The sequence below is a fragment of the Octopus sinensis genome, linkage group LG25, assembly GCF_006345805.1.
Source record: "Octopus sinensis linkage group LG25, ASM634580v1, whole genome shotgun sequence".
Classification (NCBI taxonomy): Eukaryota; Metazoa; Mollusca; class Cephalopoda; order Octopoda; family Octopodidae; genus Octopus; species Octopus sinensis.
In genome coordinates, this window is record NC_043021.1 from 16,466,624 (window position 1) to 16,489,123 (window position 22,500).

At 41.1% G+C, this 22,500-nt stretch overlaps 1 protein-coding gene and 1 long non-coding RNA gene across 3 annotated transcripts in view; one reads left to right on the plus strand and one right to left on the minus strand.

The window, feature by feature from the left end:
* Positions 1-22,500, plus strand: part of LOC115224339 (type-1 angiotensin II receptor-associated protein-like) — a 75,454-nt gene that overhangs the window by 23,689 nt on the left and 29,265 nt on the right. For both annotated transcript variants that reach the window (XM_036513176.1, XM_029795210.2), the window contains exons 2-3: positions 14,221-14,255; positions 21,912-22,026. In XM_036513176.1, coding sequence (XP_036369069.1) covers positions 14,221-14,255; positions 21,912-22,026 — 150 coding nt within the window. The remainder of the gene's footprint in view (positions 1-14,220; positions 14,256-21,911; positions 22,027-22,500) is intronic.
* The window catches only part of LOC118767855, a 21,270-nt gene continuing 20,128 nt past the window's right edge, over positions 21,359-22,500 (minus strand). Inside the window, exon 3 of the long non-coding RNA XR_005003756.1 lies at positions 21,359-21,435. This is a non-coding gene — a long non-coding RNA (uncharacterized LOC118767855). The remainder of the gene's footprint in view (positions 21,436-22,500) is intronic.

Consider the following 22,500-nt stretch of genomic DNA (forward strand, 5'->3'; position numbering starts at 1 on the left):
CTTTAGGTGTTTACACTCAATAAACACTCACAACGCCCGGTCTGGGAATGGAAACCACGATCCTACAACTGCAAATCCTCTGCCCTAACCACTGGGCCATTGCTGTATCCAGGTATAGGTGACTTATCTGGTATCCCTTGAAGACATTTGTCCGGGTTTTGTTTGAAGGTAATGAAATCTTTTTCTTTGATTTCTTTTGGGATAATGTTAAATAGAGCAGAGCCTATTGAGGAAAAGAAACTGGTGTTGTGAGATTGAATTGTGTAGAGGTCATATGGCATGTGGCCCCATTAAAGGTCATATGGCATGTGGTGGCCCCAGCCTTGGATGAATTCTCAGTCGGATGTCAAGTTCATTTGAGCAAGGCTGGTGGTATATTCTCCACATTGGTGCAAATGATTCAGTGCTCAGTGTATGGATTGAACTGAATTGAACCAGTTTCAGCTCACGAGCTGTGTGGCCATGCTGGAGCATTGCCATTTAAAAAAATGTGCCAACCACCAGATGTCGGAACCCAGGATCGAACCAGGGAAGATCTTCACTCTAACGCTCTCCCAACTGACCAAAATTCAGCTGATGAACCATATTAAAATTGGGCGGGGTTTCTTCACCAAAAAAAAGTAGAGGGGTTTGTCTTGTGCGAGAGTGCACCTCATGTACTAATAGATGCAATATGCCTGGCATTAATTTAATAAAAGTTTGTGGATATTGATTTAGAAAGTGTTTATGCAGACCACATTTGGCATTGTAGGAAACTGTGGCAGTGAATCAAAAAAACACAAGAGCTGTACACCAAATCATTGAAACCAGTTTATAAATTTAGCTTATTTCATGCAACATCTGGACTCGTTTTACTGTATATTTTCTGATCATAATCTCCATTGTTAGACTGCTGTTCTCTCCTTCACTGCCACCTCTCCCCACCGCCATTTCTTTTGTTTGTTTATTCCCTACATGGTTCAGGTGCTCCCTTCCCTTATCTTCTCCTTCCTCTCCCTATCTCTCTCCCTGATTTTTCTCTTCCTCTCTTCTCTTTTCTCTCCCTTCCTTCTCCTCTATCCTACTCTTCTCTCTTTCTTTCCCTCCCTTCTCCTTCCTCTCTCTCTCTCTCCCTGATTTTTCTCTCCTCCTCTTCCCATTCTTCAATCTTTTTCTCCTTTCTCTCCTCTTCCTTCTTCTCCCACCCACTCCTCTCTCTTCCTTTCTCTCCCTTCTCTCAATTCCCCTTTTCCACCTCTTCTTCCTCTACCTTCTCCCTCCCTCCCTTGTTCCTCTTCTCCATCTCTCTTCTTTCTGTCTCCCTCCTCCCCTTTCTCTCCTCCTTTTCTTCTCCCTCCCACTTTTCCACCTCCCTTCTTTACATCTTGACCACAGATGTCACTAGGAGTCAGCATTGTATATTTACAGTTGATAAGTCTGACAGATATTAACTAAAATAGAGATTTCAACCACTCACTGTGCTGAGCTGTCCTTAATACTGATTTTTATCAGTGTTTGTCTCTTCTTATTTGAACTCAGACCATAGGAGAGCATTCAAGTGATTCTGATGTCCATCACACTAGTAGCAGTAGCAGCAGCAGTAGTAGTTTTAAACAACATGCTGCGTGATTGACCAAGCTATCCAATGCCAGCCTGAAGATAATGGACATGAAAACTGTTCAGATTGGCTGAAGAAGACACCTTCTCCTCTGCTAGCCTGTCCTGGTTGAGCAGGCCTGTGATCAAAATCATTCCAGTTGTGACCAATAATATGTCCCTTCTATTAAAATTTTTTTTTTTAGACAGGGGAAAGATCTGAAGGTAATTTAGCTATGACTTTTAGCTGGTTGAGTGAATGCAGAGCAGCTCCCTTGTGGGTTTGAAGCCCTCGGTGGGTAGTGTGTTTAGTTTTTATATTGAGGGGAACAAAGGAGCCTTGCATAGTTACTTGATGTGTTCAAAATAGGGAGAGAGAACAAGGAAAAGATCTTCAAACTGAAGAAATAACCTAAATATTTACAACAGCATCGATCCAGTTAAAGGCTCCCAAGGACCCAATTGATGGTCAGCCATGGCTGATAGAAGTAATTTTCAAAATTCACCATGTCTAGGTACTTACCTGCACTCAGAAAGTGAAATCTCTAGCTGCTACCCTCATGATAGAAAATTTGTTTTAGCAATGTGGTCTTCCTCATCTTTTGGCCAGAGAACCAAAAACATGTACACAGGTGCAGTTGGTCCCCCTCAGCCACAGACACAATCATAACCTGGGAGGCAACTATTTTTTCCTTCCTAGAAAATGTTATAGCGTTTCACTTATCACTACTGCCAAGCTAACCAGGGCTGTACATTCCCCTCCGGCATAAAAGAGGCCATGTTCTTCTGGCTGGCATATCTGGAGAGTCATCAGTATTACTAATTGCAAAAAAAAGGTAGTGAGCTGGTAGAATTGTTAGCATGCTGAGAAAAATGCTTAGTAGTATTTCATCCATCTGTACATTCTGAGTTCAAATTCCACTGAGGTCAACTTTGCCTTTCATCTTTTCGGGGTCAATAAATTAAGTACCAGTTGAGGCCTGAGGTCAATGTTATCAACTTACCCCCTCCCAAAAAATTGCTGGCCTTGTGCTAATGTTTGAACCCAATACTGCTAATTGCAATGGTATAGATGCAAAGCCAGTGGTTACTTTCTGGCTGATTATATGCCATAGCCAGGAATATACATCTCGACTATAAAAGTATGTATGTATGTGTGTGTGTTGTGTGTGTATTTATGTGTGAATGTATATATATGTGTGTGTGTGTGTATATATATATATATATATTATATATATATAATATATATATATAGGTGCAGGCATGGCTGTGCAGTAAGAAACTTGCTTCCTAACCACATGGTTCCAGGTTCAGTCCCACTGCGTGGCACCTTGGGCAAGAGTCTTCTACTATAGCCTCAGGCCAACCAAAGCCTTGAGAGTGGATTTTGTAGTTGGAAACTGAAAGAAGCCCATATATATAGATGTGTGTGTGTGTGTGTGTGTGTTTGTCCCCCCCCCCACCATCACTTCACAACCAGTTTTGGTGTGTTTACATCCCCATAACTTAGCAGTTCGGCAAAAGAGTCTGATAGAATAAGTACTAGGCTTACAAAGAATAAGTCCTGGGGTCACTTTGTTCAACTAAAGGCGGTACTCCAGCATGGCCACAGTCAAATGACTGAAACAAATAAAATAAAGAATATAAGACTTTAGCTGAAGTTACCGCCAGTGTCATGCAGTGGAATCGAACCTGGAATCCTATGGATGTAAAGCAAACTTTTTAGCCACATGGCTATGTTTGTACCTGGCTTTTTCTTTGCTAAACTCCAGCATCTTCCTAGAGACACCAATGGGAAGTGGCCCTGTTTGCCTCCAGCACAAGGGTGGATGGTGGAGACAAAGATAGAGGTGAGGTGTTTATTTAGTCTTGCAAATTCTCTTGTAGTGGGGGCTCGTGGCTTAGTGGTTAGGGTGTCAGCATCATGATCGTAAGATTGTGGTTTCGATTCCTGGACCGGGTGATGCGTTGTGTTCTTGAGCAAAATGCTTCATTTCACGTTACTCCAGTCCACTCAGCTGGCAAAAATGAGTAATGCTGTGATGGACTGGCGTCCCGTTCAGCTGGGGAATACCTATGCCATAGAAACCAGGAAACCGGGGCCCATGAGCCTGGCTAGGCTTTAAAAGGGCGCATTTATTTATTTTAAATTCTCTTGTACCATTCTTTCAGTTTTGCAACCTTCATCTATCCGAATGTTAATGAATGTTAATGACCGTTATGGATTGAGGTGAAGTGGTGGTGGTGGTGGTGGTGGAGGAATCTATAGGGGCAGTAGGCGGAGAAGGGATGAAGGGGAGATTAGGAAATGAGAGGGGTGGCAGGTAGAGGAGTAGTGCGAGGAGGAGGAGGAGCAACAAGTGATAAAGTAAAGTGAGGGAGATTAGGAAGTGAGGGAAGGGGGAGGAGAGCAACAGGTGGAGGCATGATAGAAGTGTGGTGGTGGTGGTGGTGGTGGTGGTGGTGGTGGTGGGGAAAGAACAGCTGGTAGAAAAGCCATGAGAGGGGGTGGGGGAAGCAACAGGTGGAGAAGTAATGGGAGGAGAGGGAGATAAGGAATTGAGAGGAAGGTGCAGTAAAAGCTTAAGAGGACTGTAGGAAAGGAAAGCGATCTGTATGGGTGGTGGTGGTGGTGGGAGGTAGAAGTATTGTTAAGCCACCTTCCTCCCCCCCCTCCTGGTCAGTGACTAAATATACTCTGACACAGTATTTATTCGATGTTGTAATTTCCACAAATAATTACTACAATTTTTGCATGTTTGAAAATTGCTGGCCACTTAACAGAATAATCACCACCCCCACATCTACCATCCCCACAAAAAAACAAAAAAATAAAAAATAAAGCCGGAAAATAGCATGATCACCTTTCTCCCCTCCTTGAAAAATAGAAGCTCCCGTTTACTATATTATACCATATAATGCAACCGATCTCTCCCTCCCTCCCTCCCTCTCTCTCTCTCTCTCTCTCTCTCTCTCTTCTTATTTTTGTGTTGCTGCCACTTCTGAAGTTACCAAAAGCAGGGAGGCATTGAAATCTCCTTTTGACCTTTAAAAAAAAATTTTGTTTATCCACAAAGTGTCTCTTGGTCAAATCCATGTGGAAATTTATTGAACACACAGACACACACACACACACACAAACATGTACACATACACATGTACGCATATCTACATGTACTTATACTTGCACATACATACCTATGTACGCACTGCATGTACACACACAATGTATACACACATATACACACACACATTCTTCAGTAGCTGTTCCCAACAGCAACTCCTAAGGCTGCATGTGGCCCTCAAGCATCCTCCGGGTAGCCCCCCCTGACAGCCTTCCCTTTATAAATATAATTTTTCTTTGATGTTTTACTTTTTTTTAGTGTTTAATATCCACAGGCGCAGGAGTGGCTGTGTGGTAAGTAGCTTGCTAACCAACCACATGGTTCCGGGTTCAGTCCCACTGCGTGGCATCTTGGGCAAGTGTCTTCTGCTATAGCCCCAGGCCGACCAATGCCTTGTGAGTGGATTTGGTAGACGGAAACTGAAAGAAGCCTGTCGTATATATGTATATATATGTGTGTGTGTGTGTGTGTGTGTGTCTGTGTTTGTCCCCCTAGCATTGCTTGACAACCGCTGCTGCTGTGTTTACGTCCCCGTCAATTAGCAGTTCGGCAAAAGAGACCAATAGAATAAGTACTGGGCTTACAAAGAATAAGTCCCGGGATCGATTTGCTCGACTAAAGGCGGTGCTCCAGCATGGCCGCAGTCAAATGACTGAAACAAGTAAAAGAGTAAAAGAGTATACATATATATATTGTAGTATTAAACAAAATACAGAAAGCATGCATGGTATTCTTTATAAAACAGACAAGCAATTTGACAAATTTACTGCCAGAATTACATAATTGATTTCTGAAACCTTATATAATCTCATTAGATTACCTCTCCAGAGTTTCATATATTTTTATGAAGGTGCAGCAGTGGCTGTGTGGTAAGTAGTTTGCTTACCAACCACATAGTTCCGGGTTCAGTCCCACTGTGTGGCACCTTGGACAAGTGTCTTCTACTATAGCCTCAGGCTGACCAAAGCTTTGTGAGTGGATTTGGTAGACAGAGACTGAAAGAAACCTGTCGTATATATATTTGTGTGTGTGTATGTTTGTGCGTCTGTCCCCTCACCATCATTTCCCAACCTATGCTGGTGTGTTTACATCCCCGTAACTTAGCAGTCCAGCAAAATTGACCAAGATGTATGTCGTTTTTGTGTCCTCTCCATTTTCTTATTTGCTGTATAAATTAAGGGTAAACCCCTTTTTACCCCCACCAATATATAGCACTCAATTGTGAGATTACTAATGGGATGTTCTTTGATTGTAGCTCTTTGTTGGATCAGGGTTAAGACAGAGATAAGCGACGACAAAACCACTGGTTACCTAGCAATTGTGCAATAATGCAACAGCCTGCAAAAAAAAAAAACTGAAAGTTTTTTCGACTTCTCTCAAATCTAAAAATACTGTAGACAATTTACTAAACATTCTTTTTAATGTCAACGTTCGATTGTCACAGCTTGTCCATGCTAAAGTTGTGGCAAGCTCAATTTACTGTGTTAGATTAGAAGCTAGATAAGATATTATCACCATTCATGTTTTAATGCCTACTTTTTCATGCTAGCATGGGTCGGATGGAGTTCAGAGTTTATTGAGGCAGGTTTTCTATGGCTGGATACCTTTCCTGTCGCCAACCTTCACCTGTCTCTGATAAGGCAATATTTCCCCCATGGGCAGATACATTTTCACAGAATATTGGAAATGAATGACACTGCTTGTATGACAGTGATACTCATTTACGACTATCACACAATGTTAGTACAAGGAGATACACACACACACACACTATATACACTGGCATGAGGGCCAGTCAGGCTGTACCGGCATTGACCACGCTTGAATGGTGCTTTTTATGTGCCACTGACTGGCCCCTGTGCCGGTGACACGTAAAAAGCGCCATTCAAGCGTGGTTGATGCCAGTACCACCTGACTGGCCCTCGTGCCAGTGGCACGTAAAAAGCACCTACTACACTCTTGGAGTGGTTGGCGTTAGGAAGGGCATCCAGCTGTAGAAACCTTGCCAGATCAGATTGGAGCCTGGTGCAACTTCTGGCTTGCCAGCTCTCAGTTGAACTGTCCAACCCATGCCAGCATGGAAAGTAAGCGTTAAATGATGATGATGATACATATATGTATATATTTCGTTGGTAAAGCATAAATCTGAAAAAAAAGCAGTCTAAGTTATATAGCAGTATATAATATAATTAATAAAGTTAGATAAGGCTAGATGCAGGGTTTCATGTCCATAAAACATTTACCTTTACAGCGTATCATCAGATCCCAAAACCTGTTGGCTTAAGGCCTCTCTAGCAAGTGGCCTCTCAAGAATATGGAGGAGGAAAGGTCCTTTCCTCTTCCATATTCTAGAGAGGCCTTAAGCCAACAGGTTTTGGGATCTGATGATACACTGTAAAGCTAAACGCTTTAAGGACGTGAAACCCAGTGTAATTCCATTGGAACCCTCGTTGTTGTAACCGACAGTGTGCCATAGTAATATGTGTGTGTGTGGACTTCTTTCAGTTTCTGTCTATCACATCTCACAAGGCTTTGTGCTACAGATTCGTAGATAGGACTCTTTTCTTTGAGAGTCTAACACAGTGCTTTTCAAACTTTTTGTTGGAGCAGAACCCCAAGGAAACATTCCACTGGCTCGAGGAACCCCTGTGCAATAATTTAACAGTTTTATGCACACATATCTGCACAGGAGAATTAAAAATTACTGTCGATTTTAGCAGTTTTGTAACTTCTTGTGGAACCCCTGGACTGTACTGGCGGAATCCTAAGGTTCCGCGGAACCCTGGTTGAAAACCACTGGTCTAACATGTCATATGCATGTTTATAGCTACCCCACCCCTTAGAACAAAATACAGACTGGAAACAATTCAACCTGCCAAGTCAATGAGAGAGTCTATATGCGATCGCGTGACCGTCTAAAAATAGCAGTCGAATCTCCATCAAATTACTTGATGCTGCAAGGCTGTATGTATTTGGATGGTTATTTCTAGATATATTATGTCTGAATGGCAGACAGAATGGTCGTAGCTGGAATTGTGTTGTTAAGTCTGTCTGATCAGAGCTGACCTAATCAACAACTTTAGTGTGCAGACTTAATACCTTATCATCTCGCCCAGTTGCAACATTCACACTCACACACAAACAAATTCGCAGCTTCGCCTACACATACAGGCACGGCAATATATATCTGGATGTGTGTGATATCATTTATTTTATTACTCATTCAGCTGTCTCAGATCAGGTGTGTTTGATATTCGTTAATCTTCATATCGCTATTCTCCGTTATTGCATCCAGAACGGAAAAAGAAATCAATACATTCAGGACTAATTAAAGCGTTCGTTATTGATGAAAGCAATGTTGTAAAATAGGTAAAGAGAGTACTGCTGAGCTCTGCAGGATATAAAGTTGCTGGTAAACGAAGCTGGTTTCAAGCCATCACTACGCTACTAATTCATGAATTCCATGGGGTGGTAAAATCATTATAGTAACTTGTATTTCACCATTTACACTGGAGTCATGGAAGATGGTTAGTCTCACTTCAGATCATGAATAGTCAAGTGTCTTACTATCATTTTAGGAGTGGCAGTGTGGTAAGTAGCTTGTTTACCCACCACATGGTTCCGGGTTCAGTCCCATTGCGTTATAGGGTTTGGTCAAACCCTTATAGGGTTTGGTCAAACAAAGTGACTCCAGTACTCATTTTTTTTAAAGTCTGGTACTTATTCTATTGGTCTCTTTTACCAAACTGCTAAGTTACAGGGATGTAAAGAAATAAAGACCAGTTATCAAGCTGTGGTGGGGAGCAAACACAAATGCACACACAATGGGCTTCTTTCAGTTTCTATCAACCAAATCCGCCCACAAGGCTTTGGTTGGCCCACAGCTATAGAAAACACTTGCCTAAGCTGCTGTACATTGGAACTGAACCTGGAACCATGTGGTTGGGAAGCAAACTTCATACTACACAGCCATGCCTGTCATTATATAAAAAAAAAGCACCCAGTACACTCTGTAAAGTGGTTGGCATTAGGAAGGGCATCCAGCCATAGAGACCATGCTAAATCTAGTAACTGTCCAACCCATGCCAGCATGGACAACGGACGTTAAATGATGACACATACTCTTTTACTCGTTTCAGTCATTTGACTGTGGCCATGCTGGAGTACCGCCTTTAGTCGAGCAAATCGACCCCAGGACTTATTCTTTGTAAGCTTAATACTTATTCTATCAGTGTCTTTTGCTGAACCGCTAAGTTACAGTGATACAAACACACCAGCATCAGTTGTCAAGCGATGTTGGGGGGACAAACACAGACACACAAACATACACACACACACACACACACACACACACATATATATATATATGTGTATATACGACAGGCTTCTTTCAGTTTCCATCTACCAAATCCACTCATAAGGCTTTGGTCGACCCGTGGCTATAGTAAAAGACACTTGCCCAAAGTGCCACGCAATGGGACTGAACCCGGAACCATGTGGTTGGTAAGCAAGCTACTTACCACACTGCCACTCCTAAAATGATAGTAACATGACTGAAATCAGTAACAAGGAAAACACATAAACACCTAATACCTATATGTATGCATATGTGTGTGTGTGTGTATATATATATATATATATATATATATATATATGTGTGTGTGTGTGTGTGTATATATATATATATGCGTGTGTGTATGTATATGTGCGTATATGTGTGTATATATTTGTGTGTGTATATGTATATGTGCGTATTATGTGTGTATATATTTGTGTGTGTATATATATATATATATATATATATATACACATATAGTTGAAATTTATAGAAAAAACAAAAGACGAAGACAGGTGTATGAACAACAAGCAAGTGTATTAGTCTTTTACGTTTCGAGCCTATGCTCTTCAACAGAAAGGAGTAATAAGAAATAAAGAGAGAGAGAGAATATACTCATGCATGCACACACACTCTCAAATGTATAAAAACCTACATACACAGGTCATAAAATAGATTGATAATTTTTTTCATTAATTATCTGTTGTATTAGTCATTTATGATTTAGTATGCCTTATCATTTCCTTCATTGTTTTTCTGGTCTGTCATTAGACTGTGGCCATACTGGAGCATGATTCTTAAGGGTACTACTGATTATGTTGACCCTGATGCATTGCATGGTGCCTATTTTACCGACTTTGGAAGGTGGGGCAAAGGTAAGGCCAACCAGGGCAGGATAGGACTTCAATTCAAAATGCCAAATGAAATAACCAAACACCACAAGGTGTTCTGTGAAGTGCTCTACTGATTCTGTCAGTAAATATACACAAATGCAGGTATAGCTGTGTGGGAAGGAATTTGGCTCCTAATCACACGGTTCTGGTAGAGGAGCAAACTTGCCCAAGGTCCCACTGTGTGGCGCCTGGGACAAATACCTTCTATAGCCCTGGACTGACTTAAGCCTTGTGAGTGGATTTGGCAGATGGAAACTGAAAGAAGCCTATTATGCGTATATGCATAAGTTTGTTGAGGCTGATTTACTGTAACTGGATGTTCTTTCTGTAGCCAACGCTCAGTTGTTTCCAACCAAGGTGATACACTTTGAGTCCCTTGAACGCAAACAGTATGGAAATATACTTCTTTACTACCCACAAGGGGCTAAACACAGAGAGGACAAACAAGGACGGACAAAGGGATTAAGTCGATTACATTGACCCCAGTGCGTAACTGGTACTTAATTTATCGACCCCGAAAGGATGAAAGGTAAAGTCGACCTCGACTGAATTTGAACTCAGAACGTAACAGCAGACGAAATACGGCTACGCATTTCGCCCGGCATGCTAACGTTTCTGCCAGCTCGCCGTCTTCAACAGTATGGAAATAGTTGTACATGTTATAATGGAAGATTGTTAGCAAACAACATTGCTTGTATAATGGAGAGCCTTGTTTACAATTAGTGTGTGATTTCAGAACAGATACACACACACTCACATATGCATGTTTGTGTGTTGGTGCTATGTAAAAAGCACCCAGTCTGTTCTGTAAAATGGTTGGCATTAGGAAAGGCATCCAGCTGTAGAAACCCATGCCAAAGGGGAGAGCAGAGCTTGGTGCTGTCCTCTGGCTTACCAGCTCCTGTCGAACCATCCAACCCATACCAGCATGGAAGATGGCTGTTAAATGATGATGATGGGCTCTTATTTCTTTACTGCCCACAGGGGGCTACACGCAGAGGGGACAAACAGACGAACAGATTAAGTTGATTAGATCGACCCCAGTGCATCACTGGTACTTAATTTATCGACCCCGAAAGGATGAAAGGCAAAAGTCGGCCTCGGCGGAATTTGAACTCAGAACATAAAAACAGACAGAATACCTATTTCTTTACTACCCACATGGGGCTACACACAGAGGGGACAAACAAGGACAGACAAACGGATTAAGTCGATTATATCAACCCCAGTGCTTAACGGACAAACAAGGACAGACAAATGGATTAAGTTGATTATATTGACCCCAGTTCTTAACTTGTACTTATTTTATTAACCCCGAAAGGATGAAAGGCAAAGTCGACCTCAGCGGAGTTTGAACTCAGAACGTAAAGACAGACGAAATACTGCTAAGCATTTCACCCGGTGTGCTAACGTTTCTGCCAGCTTGCCACTTCATTCCTTTCTGTTTCTGTCTATCAAAGCCACTCACAAGGCTCTCGTTGGCCTGGATCTGTTTTAGAAGTGTCTTCTACCGCTGTATGCTACGTGGTGCTGAAATCTACTTCTCAACCACACAGCCATCCCTACTTACACATACACACACATTTATATACAGACACCCATTTACACGTACGTGTGTGTACAAGTGTGCACGTGACACAATCTCCTGTTGACATATTCTGCATATCTAATTGGATTCATTGAATACTCAGCAAATACCTTCTGTTCAGAATATATAATTTCTTTTATATTGATTTAGAGCAGAACATCTATTTTTTTTTTCTTTTTAGCTTCAGTTGATGGGTCGATGGTTGTTTGATCAAATACTGTAAGACCTCACTTATATAATATAGTGAGTCGAAAAGCCTCAATCTACACGGGGGTGTTTAACTGTTAAAAAACAAGAAGGGTAGTAACTCCATTAAGCTCAGTTGATTGAAATGTTTGTACATTATGGACCAGTGGCTCCAAATCGATTTTCACCAACAGACCTTTTTGGTTCCTATCTTTGTGTGGACCCTCAGACCCATTCAATGTTTAAAAAATCCTATTATATTTTAATAATTAAATATTATTAGGAATTGTGCAACTAACAACATCCAGCCTATCACACCTACCCTACAATGTCATTCTGAAAATAACAATTATATCATTGAAATCTCAAAGCTGCAAGATAATGCATGATTAATTCAAAACAATGTGAATAAATAAGCTTTACATTTGACAGAGTAATCTGAATTCTAAAGGGTTAAATCTCCTCTACAAAACCATTTCTATTTGCTTGGCAAGACACTTTGTTTCTTTCACCAACTCACTTTAAGGCCAGATCCATCTTGTTCTGTATGTATTACTCTGTTACTTGTTTCAGTCCAGTGTTTGGACTGTGGCCATGCTAGAGCGCCACCTTAAAGGGGTTTAATCGAACAAATCGACCCCAGGACTTCTCCTTTTTTGTAAGCCCAATACTTACTCTATTGATCACTTTTGCCAAACCACTAACTTACAGGGACGTAAACACACCAACATCGGTCGTCAAGCGATGGTTGAGGGACAAACACAGACAGAAATACATATTTATTTATATATATATATATATATATATATATATATGTATATATATATATAGGACGGTTCTTTTTTCAGTTTCTGTCTACCAAATCCAACCACAAGGCTTTTGATTGACCCAAGGCTATTGTAGAAAACACTTGCCGAAGGTGCCATGCAGTGGGACTGAACCTGGAACCATGTGGTTGGGAAGCAAGCTTCTTACCACACAGCCACATCGGTGCCTCTTGTTGATTAGCTAACTGATGTTAAATGTTATCTCTCTCGGTTGTTTTTAGATTTTAGATTTCCCCTTGAGGGAGTTTTCGTCTGTTAAATGTGTGGAGGTATGGGCTTTGTGGTTAAGAAGCTCACTTTGTAACTATGTGCTCTATTCTCCTCTCTCCGTGCCACTGATATTGTCCAAGGGAAAGCCCGAGGCCAATACAGCTTGGCACAAGTGACATCGCAACTCATTTCTACATTTGAGTGAACTGGGGCAACGTGAAATAAAGCGTCTTGCTCAAGAACACCACACACAGCCCAGTCTAAGAATCAAACTTACTACCTCACAATTGTAAGTCTGATACACTAACCACTGAGCCATGCACTCCTCTCTCTCTCTCACACACGCACACATTGTTTGTGTGTATTCAGTATATCACTACATCCATTAGAAATAGCAGCCAAGTTTCCCTTAAATCACTAGACAATATCATAAACAAAGAAGACTCTTTAGATAAGGCATTCCTACGTACTGGAAAGCCTTTGATTGTAAGGTTTGCTCAGCAAAGATTGACCTAGGGCTAAATGGCAACAGCCAGAGAAAAAGAGGTGTATGGGTGTGTATACATGTGTGTGATATGAATACATGAACTTGATTACAAACCCAGAACTAAGGCTGTGAACAGTCAGCATAATGATTGCCTGTAATTATCAGCAGGTTGCCAGGGAGAGAGAGAGATAGAGAGAGACAAACAGACAGACAGAGGCAATTGTCTTGCCACGGATCACAAAACAAATAGCCTGATTGTTATTCTATTACTTGGCAAGAGGGACATCAATAAATTGACAATTGAACAGGCTGGAAAGGTTCAAGATAAAAGAGACAGGAGCAACAGTTTTTTTACAACCCAGCCAAGCAGGCTCTGCATGTCAACCAGATAGACAATCAATATTAATGATAATGAGCAGGATGATAAAAGCCAGGGGTGGTAGGGGTTGAGTACTGATTATAATTAATGAAGACACACGTGTGAATTGGCTCATCAACCTGGCAACGAGGTTTTTATCTGTTCAACTGATTCCGTTCCGTCACCAATATGGTGGAAAGACAGCAATAACCCCAGGAGGTGAGGTGGGCATCTTGCCTATTAAATACGGATAAAGGAAAGGCTCTCACCCATGAAATACAGTGAGTTGGTCAACTGAGACCATCATCTATCTTTGTTCCAGTTATTGGACTGTGGCCATACTGGAACATTCAATTAAAAGATTTACTCAAACAAATCAAGATCAGTAGACTTTTTTTTTTTCAAAGTCTGGTACTTATTCTATTGGTATGTTTTGCTGAACTACTAAGTTACAGTGATGTAAACAAACCAACACTGGATGTCATATGGTCTGTGTGTGTGAAGGCATATGAATTTCTTAAAATATTCAATTTAATGTTGACTTTTGAGTTTTGCTGAGTTTTGTTTGTTTGATTTTTTTCTTTTGTTTTCTTTTTTACATTTAACTAAGTTTTGTTTTTGCTTTTATTTTCCAGGTCATTGTTATAGTTCACTTTATTTTGACAGTATGGTGAGTAACAGCTTTTACTATCACTAAGATAAGGTTTTCGATTTAACTTTAGCTCAAGGACACCACAAATTTGAGAAATAAAGGGAAATAGCATTTTATTTATTTATTTATTTATTTTTGTCATATTGACCTGGTAGAAGACTACCCCAGGCTAAATCAGACAGTGTAGCCTGGGGGTAGTCTTCTGCCTGGTCAGCTCTTGTCAAACCATCCAACCCATGCCAGCATGGAAAACAGACCTTGAATGATGATGATATGTTATTAGAATCCAGAATCACAAGATGGGGGTTCCTCAAGCTGGGCTGACTCACATGGGACCTAAGGGTAGATGAGGAACAAAATGGATGGATAATATCCATAGCCTCGGTTAGGTAGGGAATCTAGCAGGAAATGGCAGTTGCTTCTTATAAGACACTATGGAGGAGACACCTGAATATTGTACCCTTTGACTGTCAGAGGACCTAAGGGTGGACCAAGAATGAGAGGGCTGGATAATGTCCATAGTCTGGGTTGGTCATGCTTGGGGATCCAGCAGTGTAATGACAGTTGCTTCTGGTAAGACCTTATGGAGGAGGTACTTGAAGACTCTACCCTTTGACTGTCAGAAGACCTAGGGGTGGACCAAGAATGAGAGGGTTGGATAATGTCCATAGTCTGAGTTGGTCATGCTTGGGGATCCAGCAGTGTAATGACAGTTGCTTCTGGTAAGACCTTATGGAGGAGGTACTTGAAGACTCTACCCTTTGACTGTCAGGAGACCTAGGGGTGGACCAAGAATGAGAGGGCTGGATAATGTCCATAGTCTGGGTTGGTCATGCTTGGGGATCCAGCAGTGTAATGACAGTTGCTTCTGGTAAGACATTATGGAGGAGATACCTGATGACTCTACCCTTTGACTGTCAGAAGATCTAGGGGTGGACCAAGAATGAGAGGGCTGGATAATGTCCATAGTCTGGGTTGGTCATGCTTGGGGATCCAGCAGTGTAATGACAGTTGCTTCTGGTAAGACATTATGGAGGAGGTACCTGAAGACTCTACCCTTTGACTGTCAGAATACCTAGGGGTGGACCAAGAATGAGAGGGCTGGATAATGTCCATAGTCTGGGTTGGTCATGCTTGGGGATCCAGCAGGAAAGTGTAAATACAGTTGTTTCTGGTAAGACATTATGGAGGAGGTACCTGAAGACTCTACCCTTTGACTGTCAGAAGATCTAGGGGTGGACCAAGAATGAGAGGGCTGGATAATGTCCATAGTCTGGGTTGGTCATGCTTGGGGATCCAGCAGTGTAATGACAGTTGCTTCTGGTAAGACATTATGGAGGAGGTACCTGAAGACTCTACCCTTTGACTGTCAGAATACCTAGGGGTGGACCAAGAATGAGAGGGCTGGATAATGTCCATAGTCTGGGTTGGTCATGCTTGGGGATCCAGCAGGAAAGTGTAAATACAGTTGTTTCTGGTAAGACATTATGGAGGAGGTACCTGAAGACTCTACCCTTTGACTGGTAGAAGACCAAGGGGTGGACCAAGAATGAGAGGGTTGGATAATATCCATAGACTGAGTTGGTCATGCTTGGAGATCCAGCAGGAAAATGTAATGATGGTTGCTTCTGATAAAACACTATGGAGGAGATAGCTGAATATTGTACCCTTTGACTGGCAGGAGGACCAGAATGAGTTGGTTGGTTAATGGCCTTAGTTTTAGTTGGTCATGTTTTGGAATCTAACAGGAAAGTGCAATGACATTTGCTTCTATTAGGACCCTGTGGAGAATTAATATTTTCCCCCCAATTTACAGTGGCAAGCTGGCAGAATCATTAGCATGCTGGGCAAAATGCTTAGCAGCATTTCGTCCATCTTTACATTCTGAGTTCGAATTCCTTTCGGGGGTTGATAGAATAAGTACTGTCCAGTTAAATACTGCCCCCCCCCCAGTGTAATCCGTTTCTTTATTACCCACAAGGGACTAAACATAGAGGGGACAAACAAGGACAGACAAACGGATTAAGTCGATTACATCGACCCCAGTGCGTAACTGGTACTAAATTTATCGACCCCAAAAGGATGAAAGGCAAAGTCGAGCTTGGCGGAATTTGAACTCAGAACGTAACGGCAGACCAAATACGGCTACGCATTTCGCCCGGCGTGGTAACGTTTCTGCCAGCTCGCCCACCCACCCTCGGTGTAATCGGCTCCACTCCAACCCTCACCCCGAAATTGCTGGCCTTCTGCCAAAATTTCAAACCAATATAATATGTATCCCTTCTTAAACATGGACATTCTATTGTAAACAAACTTTATACTGTGACAGTTGCTATGAGAGAAACTCTCACATTGGCTTTTTGGTTCAAAATGCTCTTTGGCATTTTTATGTCTCTAGCAATATAAAAAAAAAAAGCCAGGGTGAGAATTTCTGTCATGGCAACTGCCACAGGAAAGTTTGCTCTAATAAAACATCCATGCTTAAGTGGTTAACTAACACTGCCTCTGTTGCCAATGTATATTTTTTTAACACGCCTATGGGGAATGTATCTGAGGACTCTAACCTCCATCCACTGACGACCCTCCTGGGTTGGGGATAGAGGGGGGAGAAAATAGAGCGGGTGGTGGGGCAGAACTGATGTCAGTATTATATTAATGTTTGTTTTATTGACTCTGGTTGACCTCTCAGATCTTTGAAGACACAGTGGTATGGGTGGGTGGGGTGGGGGTCTGACTGAGGAGGGTGGTGGTGGTGGTGTCACTAGCAGAGAGGGAGAGAGAAAAAAAGAGGGAGTCTAGAGAGAGGATTGTGCAACTAAGATGACAAGGATAATGGTATGTGTGTGTGTGTGTGAGAGAGAGAAGGACAGACAGAAAGAGGTGTGTTTGGGTGTACAAATGTGGGAAAAAGAATTTGGAACATGAAGGAACTTCCGCAAGGGGAGGTGCTTAGCCAATATCATTGACCCTAGTACTCAACTGTGGGACACCTTGGGCAAGTGTGTTCTATTATAGCTTCAGATCAACCAAAACCTTGTGCATAGATGCATAGATTTCATCATCATCATCATTTAGCATCATGGAAACTGAAAGAAGCCCATCTTATATATATATATAGTTGGAATTTATAGAAAAACAAAAGATGAAGACAGGTGTATAAAGAACAAGCAGGTGTATTAATTTGATGCTCAGGAAAGTGAGAAAGTCTTTTATATTTCGAGCCTATGCTCTTCAACAGAAATAAACATGGGGAAATAGAGAGAGAAAATTTTTTAAATTGTGGATTTAGTGATCAGTTATAGCAACTGATTATATATATATATATATATCTGTGTGTGTGTCTTTATGTCTGTGTTTGTTTCCCATCACTACTTGACAACTGGAGTTGGTGTGTTTATATCCCCATAACTTAGTGGTTCAACAAACGAGACTGATAAAATAAATAAAGTCCTGGAGCCAATTTGTTTGACTAAAAACCCTTCAAGGCAGTGCTCTAACATGGCCGCAGTCAAATGACTGAAACACGTAAAAGAAAAACAGAATATGTGTGTATGTTCATAGATAGCTCTGGATATAGATGTTATACTCACAAACATAAACACATGTATGCATGTATTTTGTATTGAAATTAAACTAATCTGGTTGAGTAATTTTTAACAAGCTTCGATCATCTTTCATCCAATTAACTGACATTAAAATTTCTTTCAATCCAACTCTTTGGTTGACCTGTTTAAGCAAACCAGGTATTGTATAGGCCCAACGTCTGCTTCAGTAGAGCAAATCTACGGCACTAGCTGTCGATTGTGATGGTAGGATGAATTTTGAAAGAGATTTAGCTGCTAATTCTAGCTGGTCAGACTTCCATTTTGAGCTTTTGACACTGACATAAAAATTTTATTAAAGAAATACCAATGTCTTGATTGTTTATCTGGGCCACTCCTACGCCCATGTCTTATTTCTGACTATCAACAACAGACTGCCAATCGACAAACACTTACAGCTATACAAACATTGTCGTGGAGCCTGTTGTTAAACTAGTTTAGGGAAATGCATTGTTTGTTTTCATGTGTGGAAGTTAACATGAATTACCTATCCATTAGTATCAAGTTTATCATATTTTTGTTGTGTGAGAGTGTGTGTGTGTGTGTGTGTGTGTGTGTGTTATCATCATCGTCATTGTTTAACCCATTAGCATTTAAACCGGCCATATCCGGCCAAAAGTATTTTGCTTGTTTTATGTTCAAACTGGCCATATCTGGTCTCTCACACCAACCCTACAATCTCATCTTAAAAATTAACAGCTACCTCATCAAAATCTCATAGCTACAAGATTAATGAACGATTTGTTCAAAACAATGTGGATAAAAAAGGATTAATTTTGGCAGAATAATGCGAACACTAAAGGGTTAATGTCTGTCTTCCATGCATGGGTAGGATGGTTGTCAGGAGCTGGCTAGGTAGAAAACTACCTCAGGCTACTGTGTCTGTTTTGTTAGTGTTTTTTGCAGCTGGATGCCCTTCCTAGCACCAATCATTCTGCAGAGTAGACTGAGTGCTTTTTACGTGGCATCTGCACCATTTTATATCTACCTTCCATCATCATCATCATAATCATCATCATTGTTCAACCGTGGTCGAGACAATGGAATTTACCATGCTACGCCAGACTTCACGGTCCATCATAGCATTACGGAGGTCCTGTTGCTAGATGCCTGTATCCCTGGAGATTACATCAGGGTAGGAGAGTGTGCGCCCTCTGGTATTGCGAGTAGATGGCTTCCAGAGGAGAAGAGTAGAAATTGCATGCTACCTTCCATGCTACCATGGTTTGACAGAATTTGATGCATTGGATGATAGTGTTATGTTCTGTGATCTCTGTTTTGGTATGATTTCTGCAGCTGAATGCCCTTCCTAAAGCCAACCACTTCGAGTGTGTTGGGTGCTCCCCCCCCCACCAACACCCTCACTTATGAGAACACCTTGTAACTGGCATGACTAAAGAACCAGACCCCTACAAGAAGAAATATGAGAAAGAGTGATATTCACCTCATTTCTCTCTAGGCTTTGCATATCCCCTGCATTCAGTGCATAGTATGCACTACTATGCAGTATAAAACATAAGCATAATAGAATCTGCCTCTCTCTGTGAGGGGGAGGCCCTTTGTTCCCAGCAGAGGCAGTAGCTCTCAACTTTTCCCACATTTTTACTTGTTACAATACTTTCCCTGTATCTCCCCTATTGCTGATTCGGTCACCTACTTAACAAAAACTATTGGCTACTTCTAAGCAGTCTTCTGAGCAGTGACAAGAATCTATTTTCCTGCACTTAGTGCTCCTGTACACCTTGGTACATACAAAAGTTATTTTCTGTTAACCTGCCTGTGATCCTCCTACAACTTTTGTGTATCCATTGTTTACATTGGGCTCACTGTATGGAGTTTCTACCAACTCTTTTTCTGCATACCAAGTAGAACATTTCCCTGATGGCATCAGATTCCTATCATTTCTATTTATCGTGACTTTTGTCTTGATTAGGTTTACTTAAAGATCCGTCCATTCCAAGTTTTACTTTCATGTTTGGTATATTTTCTCCTGTTCTTCCACTTTGATAACATCACCAGCATACAAGAGTCCCCACTGACAGCCAGTCTTAAACACCTCTGTATTGGTTAGGGAAGGATTATAATAAACAGGAGAGGGATGAGGAACTCCTGCCTGCATGCAGAATTCGAGTCAAACATAAAAACTTAATGGGGCGGAAATATATCCCCCTAAAAAAATCATATTGATTCAGATTTGACATGTATAACTAGCTTTGCTCTTTTACTTGTTTAAGTCATTTGACTCTGGCTCTGTCTTGAAAAGGTTTACTCCAACAGTTCAACTCCAGTACTTTCATTTAAGTTAGGTATTTATTTTGTTGGTCTCTTTTGCCTAACTGCTAAGTTACAGAGACGTAAACAAGCCAACACCAGTTATCAAGTGGTGGTGGTGGGGGTGGACAAACAAGCACAAAGACACACTTAGGTGCACACACACACATGCACACACACACACACGTGTGTGTGTACAGTTGTGGCTGTGTGGTTAAGAAGCTTACCTCTCAGTCATGTGGTCTTGGGTTCAGTCCCATTGTGTGGCACCTTGGACATGTGTTTTCTAACATAGTCCTGGCCCAAAACTGAAAAGAAGCCTAATTGTGTGTGTTTAGTGCTAAAAGACGAATGATTTATCTCAAAGTTAATAATAGTAATTAAGTTAAAACAAATAGGTAATAGCACATAATTTGATAAATACATAATGGTTTATACTATGTGATGTAATTAATAATAATGTTGTTGCCTAGTAATTAGTTGATGTGGGGTTTGGGTTATACTAACGAGTGAGTGGATTCATCTGGTATAGCGGAATTTGGAGTCTAGAGAACCAAGGAAGGGTCTGTAAATATCTGACAGTCACCTTTAAAAAAATATATATAAATAAATAAAACTAGCCACTTGAATTTTGAGAGTGACCCCAAAACAATTTTTTTCTATTTTGCCAAAATTTCTCTTGGAAGCCTTTTACCTGTCCATGAGATGGGTTTGTTTCTCTTTGAAATGTCTAATTGGTCTTTGATCCTTTGCTTGCCCTTGTTCTCCTCCTCATCATCATTAAACGTCTGCTTCCCATATTGTTGTTGTTGTTAAGCAACAAGACTGGTAAGGGTGATTAGGTGATGGTCTAGGGCTTAGGGGCGGGAGACCCCGACCTTGGAAAAAAAACAAACTTTGGTGGTCTTGTAGTTGAGGGCTCTTCGTTGACGCCTGACACCACTGGGAGGTGGCCCTTGAAGTCGCTGGAAATGGAGATCTCCAGGTCCAAATTCTTGAACGGCTGCTTTCCATTCTGGTATGGATTGGATGGTTTGACTGATGGTGAGGGCTGCACCAGGTTCCTATCTGATTTGGCAGGGTTTCTATGGCTGGATGCCCTTCCTAACACCAACCACTCTGATAGTGTAGTGGGTGTTTTTCATGTGCCACCAGCAGCCTGGGTGCCATTGACCTAATAATGCACTTTCCCAACTATTTTCCATCACCAAAGTAACTTGGGACTTTTGAAAAGAAACCTTTACATTACTCAGAACATACGAAACAAAACCTAACTAAAAGTTTGACAACAAGCATGGATGTTTAGGACAAACATATGAAAATGACTAGCAGTATCGCCCGGCGTTGCTCGGGTTTGTTTCGACCCTTTAGAATTGGAATTTTTGAAAAGTAAAAAATTTGCATTATGTAGCTTGTTATTCTCTTTAAGTGAACATTTTTCTGGTTGAAATACACCAATAAATGGCGACACAGCAGTCAAAAAATTGTTAAAAAATAGGGATTTTCATAGAAAAAAAGCACCTTTTTGATGTAAATAATTTTTGGTGTTAACACGGTCCAATTTGAATTTTTTCAAAGAGCAAGCCTTCTTCTATCATACTCTCAATTTTGGTCAACTTGTGCTGCAGGGTCTCGGAGGAGATAGTATTAGTTGAAGGCTACCAAACCTGCCATACACACACAGAAAACTTCAGCTTTATATATAGAGAGATTTTGGATAGGTAAAAGGTTAAATATTTGATATCGTTTATGAATTCTGCCTGTGTACTTTAATACATTGGTGTCTTGTTTTGATTTCCAGGGCTTCGATGCCAGCCAGCTTTTTACCATTTTCCTATACATACATGAATGCCTTTGTCTTGGCATTTGGAGTTTGGGGAATTGTCAACCAGGAATCTACAGATGCCATTAGTATGGTAAGTTAAAAGTCAACAACAATTTTATGCCTTCATTTTATCTCTTGCACTTGACAGTCGGTGTTCTGTTATCTGGCAGAAGCTGAGTTCAAATCTACCTTCGGTCACTGTTTGAAAACAAATGATCTTCACTACTCTTTTACTCTTTTACTTGTTTCAGTCATTTGACTGCGGCCATGCTGGAGCACCGCCTTTAGTCGAGCAAATCGACCCCGGGACTTATTCTTTTGTAAGCCCAGTACTTATTCTATCGGTCTCTTTTGCCGAACCGCTAAGTGACGGGAACGTAAACACACCAGCATCGGTTGTTAAGCAATGTTGGGGGGACAAACACAGACACACAAACACACACACGCATATATATATATATATATATATATATATATATATATACATATATACGACGGGCTTCTTTCAGTTTCCGTCTACCAAATCCACTCACAAGTCTTTGGTCGGCCCGAGGCTATAGTAGAA